Source organism: Pelecanus crispus, chromosome 7 (assembly GCF_030463565.1).
Source record: "Pelecanus crispus isolate bPelCri1 chromosome 7, bPelCri1.pri, whole genome shotgun sequence".
Classification (NCBI taxonomy): Eukaryota; Metazoa; Chordata; class Aves; order Pelecaniformes; family Pelecanidae; genus Pelecanus; species Pelecanus crispus.
In genome coordinates this window covers 9640707-9654432 of record NC_134649.1, presented here as the reverse complement: position 1 = coordinate 9654432, position 13726 = coordinate 9640707, and the positions used below count along the sequence as shown (strand labels likewise).

At 56.7% G+C, this 13726-nt stretch overlaps 1 protein-coding gene across 1 annotated transcript; it reads left to right on the top strand.

Annotated features, from left to right (window-relative positions):
* Positions 1 to 1861: 1861 nt before the first annotated feature.
* Positions 1862 to 13148, top strand: KIF7 (kinesin family member 7). The gene is made up of 18 exons (XM_075714174.1): positions 1862 to 2165; positions 3551 to 3751; positions 3999 to 4413; positions 5167 to 5698; positions 6011 to 6148; positions 6294 to 6521; positions 6944 to 7143; positions 7430 to 7536; positions 7851 to 8006; positions 8350 to 8552; positions 8669 to 8866; positions 9122 to 9247; positions 9746 to 9922; positions 11108 to 11323; positions 11545 to 11751; positions 12127 to 12325; positions 12418 to 12567; positions 12763 to 13148. The coding sequence occupies exons 1-18, from the start codon at positions 1862 to 1864 to the stop codon at positions 13146 to 13148; spliced, it is 4143 nt and encodes a 1380-aa protein (XP_075570289.1).
* The last annotated feature ends 578 nt before the right edge of the window (positions 13149 to 13726 follow it).

Sequence of the window (13726 nt, the reverse complement as noted above, 5' to 3'; positions counted from 1 at the left end):
GCCTCGCTGGCGGTGTTTGCGACTCCTCTCGGCGCAGCCGAGGAGCCAGTGCTTCCCACAGCACCCAGGGGACCCGCGAGGGCCATACCCCTCCCCACAGCTGCAGGGGCGGTGCAGCAGGAGCTGCAGGCGGCCAGATGAAAAACTTTGTTATCGCTCAGATTGTCCTGAACGTACGCCAGTGCCCGGAGCCAGCCCTGCCATCCCTCAGCGTGGCAGGCGGCCGGGAAGCACCGGCTGTCTGCACCAGCTGCTCCGCAAACTGCATCCCGGGAAGCTGCCCACGCCTGCACCTCAAGCATGTTGTCCCTTGGCAGGGCCACATAGCCCCTTGGCCCTTCCCCGTGGTGATGGTGGAAATGCCTATGAGGAGTGGTGGAGCATCTCATGAGCAGTGGAGCGTCTTGTGAGTGATGGAGCGCTGTCTCACAAGTGATGGAGCACCTCACGAGCAGTGGAGTGAATCACAAGTGGCACAGCATCTCACAAGCTGTGGAGCATTGTCTCATGGGTGATTGGAGTGTGTCATGAGTGGTGAAGCACGGTCTCACAAGTGGTGGAGCATCTCAAGAGCAGTGGAGTGTTGTCTCATGAGTGATGGAGCATCTCACAAGCGGTGGAGTGTTGTCTCATGAGTGACTGGAGTGCGTCACGAGTGGTGGAGCACCCCACCAGCAGTGGAGCGTCTCGTGAGTGACAGTGCGTTGTCTCACAAGTGATGGAGCATCTCACAAGTGATGGAGCGCTGTCTCACAAGCCATGGAGCATCTCATGAGCGGTGGAGTGTTGTTTCACGAGTGGTGGAGTGCATCACAAGCGCTGCAGCATCTCATGAGTGATGGAGCATTGTTTCACAAGTGATGGAGCATCTCACAAGTGGTGGAGCATTGTCTCATGAGTGGAGTGTGTCACAAGTGGTGGAGCATCTCACCAGCAGTAGAGCGTCTCGTGAGTGACAGAGCATTGTCTCACAAGTGGTGGAGCATCTCACGAGCGGTGGAGTGTTGTTTCACGAGTGGTGGAGCGCATCACAAGCACTGCAGCATCTCACAAGCGGTGGAGCGTTGTCTCATGAGTGACTGGAGTGTGTCACGAGTGGTGGAGCACCCCACCAGCAGTGCAGCATCTCGTGAGTGATGGTGCATTGTGTCACAAGCCATGGAGCATCTCATGAGTGGTGAAGCGCTGTCTCACAAGTGGTGGAGCATCTCACGAGCGGTGGAGTGTTGTTTCACGAGTGGTGGAGCGCATCACAAGCGGTGGAGCGTTGTCTCATGAGTGACTGGAGTGTGTCACGAGTGGTGGAGCACCCCACCAGCAGTGGAGCATCTCACAAGTGATGGAGCGCTGTCTCACAAGCCATGGAGCATCTCATGAGCGGTGAAGCGCTGTCTCACAAGTGATGGAGCGCTGTCTCACAAGCGGTGGAACATCTCACGAGCGGTGGAGCGTTGTTTCACGAGTGGTGGAGCGCATCACAAGCACTGCAGCATCTCACGAGCGGTGGAGCGTTGTCTCATGAGTGACTGGAGCGTGTCACGACCGGCGGAGCACCTCACGGGAGATGAGGCGTCTTGCGAGCGAGGGAGCACCGACCGCCGGAGCACCTCGGGGGCGACGGAGCGCCTCGGCGGCGCCCCGGCAGCGCCCCGCCCTCGCCCCCGCCCCGCCGCACGGCCTCCGCGGCCCGCCCGCGTCCCCCGCCCCGCCCCGGGCCGCCGCCTTCTGCTGCCCGCGGGGCGGCGGGGCCCGCCCCGCCGAGCCCCCCGCTCCCCTCCGCGGCGCCGGGCGGAGCCGCCTGACGCCATCGCGGCGCGCCGGGCCGGGCCGGGCCCATCCCGCTCCCCGAGGCGGCCCCGCCATGGCGGCCGAGGGGGCGGCGGTGCGGGTGGCGGTGCGGGTGCGGCCGCTGCTGCCCCGGGAGGCGCTGCGGGGGCACCGGCCCTGCCTGCGGGGCGACGCCGCCACCGGGGAGGTGGCGCTGGGCCGCCGCCGCCGCTTCCGCTTCGCCGCCGTCCTGCCCGAGGCGGCGGGGCAGGCGGCCGTCTACCGGGCCTGCGTCCAGCCGCTGCTGCGGGCCTTCTTCCGCGGCTTCAACGCCACCGTCTTCGCCTACGGGCAGACCGGCTCCGGCAAGACCTACACCATCGGGCAGGCCAGCGTCGGTGAGTCGCGGCGGGGCCGGCGGCGCCGTGCGCCAGCATCCCCGCCCTGCCCGCCGGTGCCCACCGCCGCGCACCCCGGCTGAGCCGAGCCGCCAACGCCCCCGCCCCAGCCCGCACCCCCAGCCCGCACCCCCAGCCCGCACCCGTCCCCGCCGTCCCCAGCCGTCTCGTCAACTTTGCGCTCTCTACCCAAACCCGCCAACCTCACCGCCCCAACCACTCCTTCCACCCTGCCCTCCCTCCCTCTGGACCCTGGCAGCCCCCCCAGCCACCACCCGTCCCCATCCTGCCCGCCCCAACAGCCTTCCCTCCCCACCACCCACGCTGCTGTAACCACCCTCCCCTATGCACAACACCTTCTTTGAGATCACAGCGTTACCGAAACCCTTGGGACGCCTGGGTCCTTCCCTCTGGAAGCATTTGGGGAAGTTCAGCCTCATTTGCCAGCATGACCAGACCTAGAAACAGAGACTAAAATAGTGTCCCATCTTGTGCAAATACACACATCAGTGATTAATGAAATCTTCACTCGGTGTTCTCCTCTACCGCTGCAGGACAAACGAGAGGAGCATGTCTGGTCTGGAGTGGTGGTGGTCTTCCTAGGGCACCTCTACCTTCGGCTGGCTTGAATCTATCAGCTCACTCCTGAAATAAGCCCTAAGGAGAGAGGGGTTTGGGGGGGGTAGTCCTATTAGTTTATGTGAAGGAGAGAACAAAAGAGGAAACCTTTCCGTCCTATAAGTGCTGGTTTAATGTATTATTGATATCTTATAGAGGATGTACTGTAAATGTTTTGGTCAGCCTTAGTTAATTGCATAATTTGTAAACACTAAATTGTTTCCATACTTTCAATCTACCTCTATTTTCAGTTTCCCAGTTCAGGCTATCATTGCACCATTGGGGATTGCCCTTTTACATGGCTGTTGGAGACAAAAGCAAAACCATTTCAAATGCAGACGGCAGAGTGCTGTGGCCATATACAAGCAGGCTGCAAGCACGTAAAAAAACTTCTTCAGAGCTGGGAATGTTTGTGGACTTGTGCTGGCTTCAAAGGAGAGCATGCTGTAGCTGCAGGCACGGTGTTTGCTACCTGCTGAAACGCTAATGCTCCTTTTTCTTCTTGAGGAAGGGCTGGAAACAAGCAGCATTGCTAGAAGCCACCACGCTGTGCGAGAGAGCAGTGGGATAGGGTTTGCCGCAAGGTCCTGTGGCTTAAAAACTCTCAAGGGGTGTTTAATCTGGGCTGCGAGGGCTGAGCTGCGGGAGGGGTGAGAGGCTGCTCCTTTCCAGCTGGCATGTGTGCTGCAGGCAGGCTCCTGCCCCTGGCCAGCACAGGCCCCCCGGGCATTCACTGCTCCCCGTGACCGTGTGCATCTCTCCGCCAGCTTCCATCAACGAAGACGAGCAGGGCATCATCCCGCGAGCCATGGCTGAGACCTTCAGGCTTATCGATGAGAATGACCTGATTGACTACACGGTCCGAGTGTCCTACCTGGAGGTGTACAAGGAGGAGTTTCGGGACTTGCTGCAGGTGGATACAGCCAGCAAAGACATCCAGATCCGGGAGGATGACAAGGGGAATGTTGGTATGTGTGGCTGCTCACGGTCTCCCTTTTCTCCCCATGCCCAAGGCCAGTGTTGGGTTATCTGTCCCTGAGAGCAGAGCCAGGTCTTCTCCCTCCATCCCTGTCCTGCAGCAGATTGCTGTGCTTAGTCCTGCTCAGTGTTGAAAAGCCAGTCTGTGTGGGCAGGGTGATGGCACCAGGCTGTGCAGAGGATCTACGTCCTCGAGCAGCCCTTCCCTCCCAGCCACAGCTCCGTTTGCTGTTGCAGTGCTCTGCGGTGTGAAGGAGTCAGAAGTGGAAGGGCTGGACGAGGTGCTGAGCCTGCTGGAGATGGGGAACACAGCCAAGCACACGGGAGCTACCCACGTCAACAGGCAGTCAAGCCGCTCGCACACCATCTTCACAGTGACCATGGAACAGCGGCGTGGGGCTGGTCGCCTCCCCCTGCACCACCACCACCCCCCCTCCGTCCCTGCCTCGGGACAGGTCCTGGTTTCCAAGTTTCACTTTGTGGACCTGGCAGGCTCGGAGCGAATTGTGAAGACGGGAAACACAGGGGAGAGGCTGAAGGAGAGTATCCAGATCAACAGTGGCCTCCTGGCCTTGGGCAACGTCATCAGTGCCTTGGGAGACCCACGGAGGAAGAGCAGCCACATCCCCTACAGGGACTCCAAAATCACCAGGTACAAGTTGGGACGAGGACCGCTGCACTCCGCGCGTCTCGTGGGCTCTTGTCCCAGCAGGAGGGAGGTGATGCTTCTCCCTGCCTTTCCCATGCCCAGCCTGCCAGGTTGGGTGGCAGAGTCCCCAGGCTGGCCAAGAGGAGCTTGCAGGACCGGTTGGCCCTTCTGCTCTCATGCTGACTGCTTGATGGGACAGGGGCCAGCTGACCCACTGTGCCTCATGGCAGTTTAACAGGTCTACCCTCTATGGGGGTTTTCACATAGGGAAGCTTGAGGAGCAACAAGGCCAGGATAGAAACAATGGACTAGCTCGTTGCAGTGCTGCTGAAGACAAGCCTTGCTTAAGTCATGCTGCCAAATCTGAGATGGGGTGTCAGCACGGATTATCCTGCCCCTTCCTGCCTGGTAGCGAATAAAAAACACTTCCAGTAGGCTTGTTTGATGGTCTGCAGTTAGTTTTTAGCTCAAGCAGGTGGCCTTTGCAGTCTCCAGCAGGCTCCCATGCAGCATGCACCTAGCAGTGATCACAGAGTCAGGGAGCTCCCAGCACTGGGAATTATTCAGATGGAAAGTTGGCACAGTGCAAACTGTTATTCCTCTGCTTAATGATTCTGCTCACTTCACTAGTGCTGAACTGGCCACAGAGCGACAATATCGTTTTCCTTGGGCTTAACCTCTGAAAAGGGTTGGAAACCTCCTGGATCCTCCATTATTTTGAATTTCAGCTATTTTAATCACTGTGCTCTTCCCTAGGATCCTGAAAGACTCTCTGGGAGGGAATGCCCAGACTGTGATGATAGCCTGTGTCAGCCCATCCTCCTCTGACTTTGATGAGAGCCTCAATACATTGAACTACGCCAACCGGGCTCAAAACATCCAGAACAAGGCCGTGGTAAACTGCCGCAAGGAGACAGAGCATGTCGAAGAGCTTCACCTGCAGATAAAGAACCTGCAGAAGGCGCTGGAACAGCGGCACCGCTCCGAGACCCGTATCATCAACCGCTCGGCCACCGCCAAACGCTGTGCGCCAGACCCCACGGCTCGGCTGCTGGCGGAGTGCGCGCATTACCGGACCTGCACAGACGCCGCGTACCGCCTGCTGATGGAGCTGCAGGAGGACAGTAACCTGACAGTGGAGCAGATCCTGCGGGTTAAGGAGTGGCTGTGTGCGGTGGAGAGCGAGAGGAGCGAGCTGACCTCAGCTGGGCTAGATAGCGGCATCGAGAGCACCTCTGCAGAAGACCAGAGCCCTGAGGCACAAGGCTCAAAGCTGGCAAAAGCCCAGGTAATGGTTGGGGTGGGTTAGCTCCGAGGTGGGGTTCATCTGGTGGCCACTGAATGCAGCAGCCTCAGCATGGCCCAGTGGAAGGGTCGGGAGAGGGAGAGGAGAAGCAACCCAGCCAAGAGGCTGTAGGGAGGCAGAATGGTGTGGTCCTCGGAGCAGGCAGGGAGATGTTGGATTCAGCTGTGGCTGAGAGATTTATTTCGCAGGAAAAATCTGGGTCTGCAGAGCTGCTGTGCCCTTGCGGAATCCAGCGTGGGAAGGGAAGGACAAAGGTGGATGCTGATGCTGCCTCTCTTGTATTTCGGGGGGCAGGTGAACACTGAGAAGGGGTGTGAGTCCATCAAAAACGAGCAGGTGGCCAAACTACAGAGGCAAGTGGAGCGCTTGGAGGAGGAGAACCGTGATTTCCTGGCTGCCCTGGAGGATGCCATGGAGCAGTATAAGCTGCAGGTATTTCTGGGCTCTGCTCTCCTTGTAGGGACCTGCCCCACGCCTCCCCTTCCTCCCCAGGAGAGTGCAGCCCAGTTTTCAGGTTCCTCTGCAGCAGGTCTTGGATCTATATGTACAAAAACACATTTTTCTCGTTGCCTCCTAGAGCGACAAGCTGCAGGAGCAGCAGGATAAGATCTCAGAGCTGCACGTGCGCTTGGAGATGGCAGTGCCAAAGCTGTGTGTGCCAGAACTGCTGGAAGACCTTCACCTGGTGACCGCCAGCCAGAGACCTCACACAGCCCCACTGGATGCTGCCCCGTCCCATGGCCTCAGCGGGGTTCCCTCGAGGCTCCTTCCTGCCGAGCAGAGTGGAAGAGCCCTTTGCAGGAAGGTGAGGGTGCGAGTTTGTGCCCTTGAGGAGCTTGCTGCTTTTTCACTTGGATGTTCTCCACTGAGCGAACAGCTTTTTCCCCACTGTTGAACACAAACCTTCTCAGAGGTGTAAGTCCAGAGGACTGCACTCAGTGTTCACATCCAAAGAGATTCACAACTCCAGCAAAACCAACCCAGCTTCAAAACCGAAGCTTTTACTTTGATGTTACAGGCAGGTCCCAGATTTGCTCAGCTTCTGAGCAGCAGAAGGCAGGAGGGCAGGCAGCTGGGTCTAGCAACATGCCAGTTCTCCTGAAAACATGCTCAACTCCATTTTATTGCTTTTCTTTGTGTCTAGCAGTGACGCCCAGCTAAGACCTGCTTTTTGTAACACCAGCTCTCACGCAGCATGTTTCCTCTCTTTCTGAATCTCTGCCACAGCAGCTCAACAGCAATCCCTCCTTCCAGGAGGAGGACCTGGCAGGCCGGCACCTGAACCACACGCAGTGCCCGACCAGCAATCCGGAGATCAAAGCCACGGTGCTGAGGAGGGAGCTCAGCCAGGACTCGGAGAAGCCGTCAGAGCTGTCCTCGGGAGAGGAGGAGGAGTGGGAACAGAAACGGTCACTGTCCCAGCGCCGGTGAGTTGAGGCTGTCCCGGCACTGTGCAGTGCCCTGGCAGTTGCATGACCTGGCTGTTCCACCTCTGCATCTCAGCTCTCATGTAGGATGTTGAAGCAAACGCTGCCTCTGGGGTCAGTGATTCTGCTGAGACAGCTGCCTGCTCACTGGGGAGCTAATTACCATCTTTCCTGACCACAGCTACTGTTCCTGTCTCCTTCTGAAGCCTGGGGATCATGGGGGTTCTTACTGGGAACAGCTCTGGCAGTGCCCAGACCCAACTGATTAGTTTGCTGCTCCTTCTAGAAATGGGATCCAAAGCTGGAGCAAGAAAGAGATTTGCAAGTTGAGCGAGGAGCCAAGCGTAGGCAATGCCCCCTCGATTCAGGAGGAGCCGCTGGAGCTGTCAAAAGGCAAGTGGCAACTGCAGGTTGTCGGACAGTCTTCCTAGGGCTGGTGGTGCTTCACAGCTGCTGTTGATAGGAAGGCACCATGTCCCACCTGGATGAGCCCAGAGGACAAAAACGGAGCAGATGACAGTCTAGCTTTTGTTAAGGAGAAACTTGAACTGCTGGGGTCTGGCAAGAGCTGCGTGTTTTGCTGGAAGCTCTCGGTGACTCTGGGTGATACTGTGCCAGTTCTTGGCTACAGATGTGAGGTTGGATTGTCCTTTTGTCACCCGGCTGCTAAGACAGGACCTTCCCTTACCTGGGAATCTGTGTTGCAGAGGTCTGCAGGAGACGGGAGCCACTGCTCGGCCCCTGGGAGTGCCTGCCAGGGAAGGACTCCGAGTGGAGGCTGGTGCAAGCACAGCAGAAGATCCGAGAGCTGGCAATCAACATCCGCATGAAGGAGGAGCTGATCACGGAGCTCATTAAGACAGGTGCAGAGCTGTTGGTGGGATGCACCATTCCCTATGAAATCTGCTCCTAGTTGGGATGCTTGGTGTCTACTCCCATCCTCACCTTCCCTCCCCATGTTGTCTGTGCCCAGTCCCTTCCCCTGTAGGCAGCAGAGCACTGTTTTTCCATCCCTCCAGCTGAGTGAGACCCTCCCCATTGGTTTCTCCCCAAATCCTTTCTCTGGAGTAGCTGAGGGCAAGGGACCATTCAGTCTCTGTAGTCAAAAATACTTGAGGAAGAGAGAGGAAGAGTCCCTCCCTTGGCAGGATCCTGGCTGCAAGGGAAGGGGGCCTGGAGGTCACGGCGGAGGGGGGTGTGTTGCAGGCAAGGACGCCCAGGCTCTGAACAGGCAATACTGCCAGAAGATCAGCGAGCTGGAGCAGGAGGCAGAGCAGGTGCGGGCAGAGCTGAGCGACAGCCAGAAGCAGCTCCAGGAGCTGGAGGGCAAAGAGCCGTGGGACCCCGGGGAGAAGCGCAAGCTGCAGGAGTACCGCACACGTGTGGCAGCCGCGCAGAGCAAGGCACGGGTGAGTTGGAAAGGCTCTGCCCGCCCAGGGAGGTGGGCAGGGGCAGAGTTGGGGGCATCTCTGCAAAGAGCACAGGGGAGACGCCGAGCCTAAGGGCAGCTTTCACCCTCTGGCAGGTTCTGTGCAAGAAGAAGCAGGCGACGGAGAGGCTGGTGTCGCTCTCGGCCCAGAGCGAGAAGCGAGTGCAGGAGCTGGAGAGGAACATTCAGCTGATGCGGCGGCAGCAGGGCCAGCTGCAGCGCCGGCTGCGGGAGGAGAGCGAGCAGAAACGGCGGCTGGAGACAGAGGTGAATAAGCGGCAGCACCAAGTCAAGGTAGGAACAGGCAGGAGCAGCTGTGCTACTGCGGTATTTGTGAGGATGGCGATGGGTGGGCCCTGCAAGCTGCTGGGCAGGCCAGGGTAGCTCTCATGGGGTCTGTGATTGTCTTGGAGAGCATGTAGATGGAGAGAGGGTTTTTTAAAGAGTATCCAAAGAGCTAGCAGAGAACATAACCTGTCCCTCAGCCCCTGGCTGTAGGGCAAACAGCTTCCACCCCTTCGACGCTCACGGCTGCTTTTTCCCACGCAGGAACTGGAACTGAAGCACGAGCAGCACCAGAAAATCCTGCGCATCAAAACAGAGGAAATTGCAGCTTTCCAGAGGAAGCGGCGGAGTGGCAGCAATGGCTCTGTGATCAGCCTGGAGCAGCAACAGGTACAGGCAGAGCAAGCCTGCCTCCTCCTTCCTGTTTGAAGGGGACTGCCATGGCAGACTTCTGGGCGATAGGGAAGGCCTGGAAGCCAGGACTTCAGCCTGCGATGGGACATAGCCCATCCTGCCCTTGAGGAGGACAGTCCATAATATGACTTACATCTAGTAGCAGAGGACTTAGATCTTGTCTTACCCCCAGGACCAGGTTCTCACCTAAATCCTAGCATTGGTAGAGAAGCTGCAAAATCTTGTCTGTTAGTAGAAGGGTGGTGGGAGATGTGGCCCCCAAGGACTCCTTGGCAGCTGGGGATTTAGCTCAGCTCTGCGTCTCAGAGCAGCTGGAAGGATAAAACCAGTGAAGTCTGGGCTGTAGGTGTTAGCAGAGATAGACTCAAGACTCTCTCTCTGATCTCAACCCCATTGCTCTTTAGTCTAGCAGTCCTGGGCATTGCTGCTGCTGTCTGCACACACGCACATGCCCTTTGCCTCTCCTTCCATCAGAAAATTGAGGAACAGAAGAAGTGGCTGGACATGGAGATGGATAAAGTTCTCGAGCAGCGCCGGGCCCTGGATGAGCTGGAAGATGAGCTGAGGAAGCGAGAAGCTATTGTGGCTAAAAAGGAAGCCCTGCTGCAGGAGAAGAATGGCCTGGAGAGCAAACGACTGCGCTCCAGCCAGGTAGGATGAGTGTGATACCTCAACCCCTTGCTTGGTTTCCAGTGGAGGTGGAAGGCTGGAAAACCAGGCCAGGATGAGGTGGTGTTGGGAATCATAGAATCATAGAATTGTTTAGGTTGGAAAAGACCCTTAAGGTCATCCAGTCCAACCATTAACCTAACACTACCATGTCCACCACTAAACCAATTAAGGGTAGAGTAATAATTTCATGTTTCCTGGCTTGGTGGCTGGATTATTTTTTAATGAAAGTAAAAACTAGGAATCATTAAGGTTGGAAAGGACCTCTAAGATCATCAGTCCAACCATCAACCCAACACCACCATGCCCAGTAAACTGTGTCCCAAAGTGCCACATCTACCCATTTTTTAACACTTCCAGGGATGGTGACTCCACCGCCTCTCTGGGCAGCCTGTTCCAATACTTGACCACTCTTTCCGTGAAGAAATTTTTCCTAATATCCAATCTATACCTCCCCTGATGCAGCTTGAGGCTATTTCCTCTCATCCTATCGCTAACTACTTGGGAGAAGAGACCAACACCCACCTCACTACAACCTCCTTTCAGGTAGTTGTAGAGAGTGATAAGGTGTCCCCTCAGCCTCCTCTTCTCCAGGCTAAACAACCCCAGTTCCCTCAGCCGCTCCTCATAAGGCCTGTGCTCCAGACCCTTCACCAGCTTCGTTGCCCTTCTCTGAACACGCTCCAGCACCTCAATGTCTTTCTTGTATTGAGGGGCCCAAAACTGGACACAGTATTCCAGGTGTGGCCTCACCAGTGCCGAGTACAGGGGGACGATCACTTCCCTGCTCCTGCTGGCCACACTCTTGCTCATACAAGCCAGGATACTGTTGGCCTTCTTGGCCACCTGGGCACACTGCTGGCTCATGTTCAGCCGGCTGTCAACCAACACCCCCAGGTCCTTTTCAGCTGGGCAGCTTTCCAGCCACTCTTCCCCAAGCCTGTAGCGTTGCATGGGGTTGTTATGACCAAAGTGCAGGACCCGGCACTTGGCCTTATTGAACCTCAGTAAGGAAGTGGGTAGGAAATCTGCCTCTGAGCTAGTTGGCTTGATAGCCCTTGGCTTATGTGTGCCATGTGGTGTTGCTTGACCTGTGGAGGGACTAGAAAGGGGCTGGGAGCCTGACTTGCCTTTAGAGCAGATCCTCTCGAGCATCTTCTGCTGCAGGCCCTGACAGATGACATAGTGCGTGTGTCCAGCCGCCTGGAGCACCTGGAGAAGGAGCTGACTGAGAAGAATGGGCAACTGCGTCACAGCAGTGCCCATGACCAGCAGCAGATCCGCCAGGAGATCAACAACCTGCGCCAGGAGAAGGACCAGCTGCTCAAACAGAGGTTGGAGCTCGACAACAAGCTGCGTCAGGGCACCCTGCTGTCCCCAGAGGTATTTCTTCTTGGGCTGGGCTGCTCTGCTTGCAAGAGCATGAGGTAGCAGGAGAGAAGTAAAGACCTGAGTGTGGGGTCATTAGCAGATGCTGCCCCACATCCCCAAACTGTGCATACCGCAACTTCTTGCCAGCACTATTGAGGTGACAAGGGAAGTCGGGGCAGGGTGAAGCAGAGCAAACCCTTTGCTCCCTAGTAACTGCAGCTCTGTCCTGGCAGGAAGAACGGATCTTGTTCCAGCTGGATGAGGCAATCGAGGCTCTGGATGCAGCCATCGAGTACAAGAATGAGTCCATCACGTGCAGGCAACGAGTCCTACGGGCCTCAGCCAGCCTCCTGTCCCAGTGTGAGATGAACCTCATGGCCAAGCTCAGCTACCTCTCCTCCTCCGAGACCAGAGCTCTGCTCTGCAAGTACTTTGACAAGGTGGGAGACAGCTGCTCTTTGTGCTGGTGGGAACTGTAGCATCTGACCAAACTCTTCTTTTCCTCAGTTTCAAGCTTTCTGTCTGCCTCCTACTGCACTTTTGCCCTGTAAAGTCAGGCCACAAAGGCACAGCACCCTGATCCCCACCTGTCCCAACACCTGAGAGGGGCTTAACTAGACTGGATCCCTGTGGTGGCTCTGCCACATCAGTGCAGCCACACCTTGCTCTTCGCTCTGCGAGGCAGATGTGACATCCCAGAACTACTAACCTTCATATGCTGCACCAAAAAACTAACTTGATCAGGCTCAGTGGTGCAGGAAAGCTTCCAGTCTCTGAAGGAGCTGAGATGTTTCTTGCTCTTGGGCTCTGGCCAGGTGGTGACACTGCGAGAGGATCAGCACAGGCAGCACATTGCCTTCTCGGAGCTGGAGATGCAGCTGGAGGAGCAGCAGCAGCTGGTGTACTGGCTGGAGGCAGCTGTGGAGCGCCAGCGCCTGGAGATGGACCGCCAGCTCACCCTGCAACAGAAGGAGCACGAGCAGAACATGCAGTTACTGCTCCAGCAGAGCCGTGGTAATCACCCAGCTCCTGAAACAGGCAGCAGTGGCACGGCTTTCACCTTTCACAGGGCTCGCAGCTTGAAATGGCCTTGTTTTTCCTTGTAGAGCACATGGATGAGGGGCTGGCCAGCAGCAAGCTGCAGTACGAGGCGAGGATTCAGGTGCTGGAAAAGGAGCTGAGCCACTATATGTGGGCAAACCAGGAGCTGAACCAGAGGCTGAGTAACATGAACCTCCACCCTGGACAGACCAAAGGTGAGAGGAAGGCCAGGCTAGGGCTTTGCCGTTCCAACCAAATTAAAAGGGAATTGAAATTCCTTTTCCTGGCAGTGAGAGATTGGAGCAGTGTGGGTCATTGCTGGCCTCGAGCAAGTGCTGTACAGACACTGATTTGGATGAGAAAAGTAGAGATCCTGATGCTCATCTCGTTGTACCCCCAATCTTTCCCAGCAGGGATGGAGAGAAGCATTCATGGAGCTGGGGACAGAGCTGCCCCCACACTCGGGACCTGCGAGAAATCGAGCCCTGGGGAACAGCCCGTGCCTCTGGCCATCGCTGAAGAAAGCCATCGGGTCAGGGATGAGAGCAGGGACCTGGTGTACGCCCCTTTGCCATCGACGTGGAGGCGTTCCTCCCTGCCCAGCGACAGCCCCGGGGACCTTCGGCAGAGGGATGCCGAGCACTTGCCGAGAGCGGGGCAGCCCCACGAGGTGCACCCACCGCGGAGCCTTGCTCCTGCCTCCAAGCCCCGCCGGGAGCTGCGCAGAGCCAGCCTGAACGTGACCCCGGTGCCTTACCACCCAGCAATGATAGATGTGAGGAAAAACCCACTCTAGACACAGGCTTAATGCTTAACCTGGCACAGGGCAGGGAGGAGCAGATATTGCTGATGTGAGCTTAAGAGCCTTTCTGCCCACAAGCCAGCCTGGCTACAAACCTGTTACATTTCAGAGGCCTGAGTTAAAAAAAGACATGACTTTTCATCATAAGGGAAAACAAGCATCAGCCTACGCTCCCCACGTTGCTGCCAGTGTGGACAGTGCTGACCGGACACCTTGCCTCCTGCACCCTCAGCAGCTTAAACACTGGGAAGTGAGAGATACCTCTCACCCTGGCCTCTAACACTAAAAACTTGTTTACAGTTTGGAAACCTCTGCTGCCAGGCTTGCTCAGCCCTAGCAGCCTTGGAGGGAGATGCTCTGCAGTCCTACAGAATTTGTACATAGATTTTTTTGTAGTAACTTCATTTTTTTTTACATTTCTACTGTAACTTTTCTAATAAAGCAGAGTGAGTTTTATGAAGCAGTTGCTTGCCAGAGGCTCCAGTCGTCACTCTGGGTATGTAGGAAAGGAGTTCTGTTTAAACCTAACTGCATGGGAAGTCACAGTGTTGCCTACACTACAAGCTTGGGGA

Bases quoted from the DNA above. Each gene is read 5' to 3' on its own strand.
- KIF7 (XM_075714174.1), top strand. From the start codon at position 1,862: ATGGCGGCCGAGGGGGCGGCGGTGCGGGTGGCGGTGCGGGTGCGGCCG. The intron at 9,248-9,745 runs GTACAGGCAGAG...TCCTTCCATCAG, and splicing joins TCAGCCTGGAGCAGCAACAG to AAAATTGAGGAACAGAAGAA. The intron at 11,324-11,544 runs GTATTTCTTCTT...CTGTCCTGGCAG, and splicing joins GCACCCTGCTGTCCCCAGAG to GAAGAACGGATCTTGTTCCA.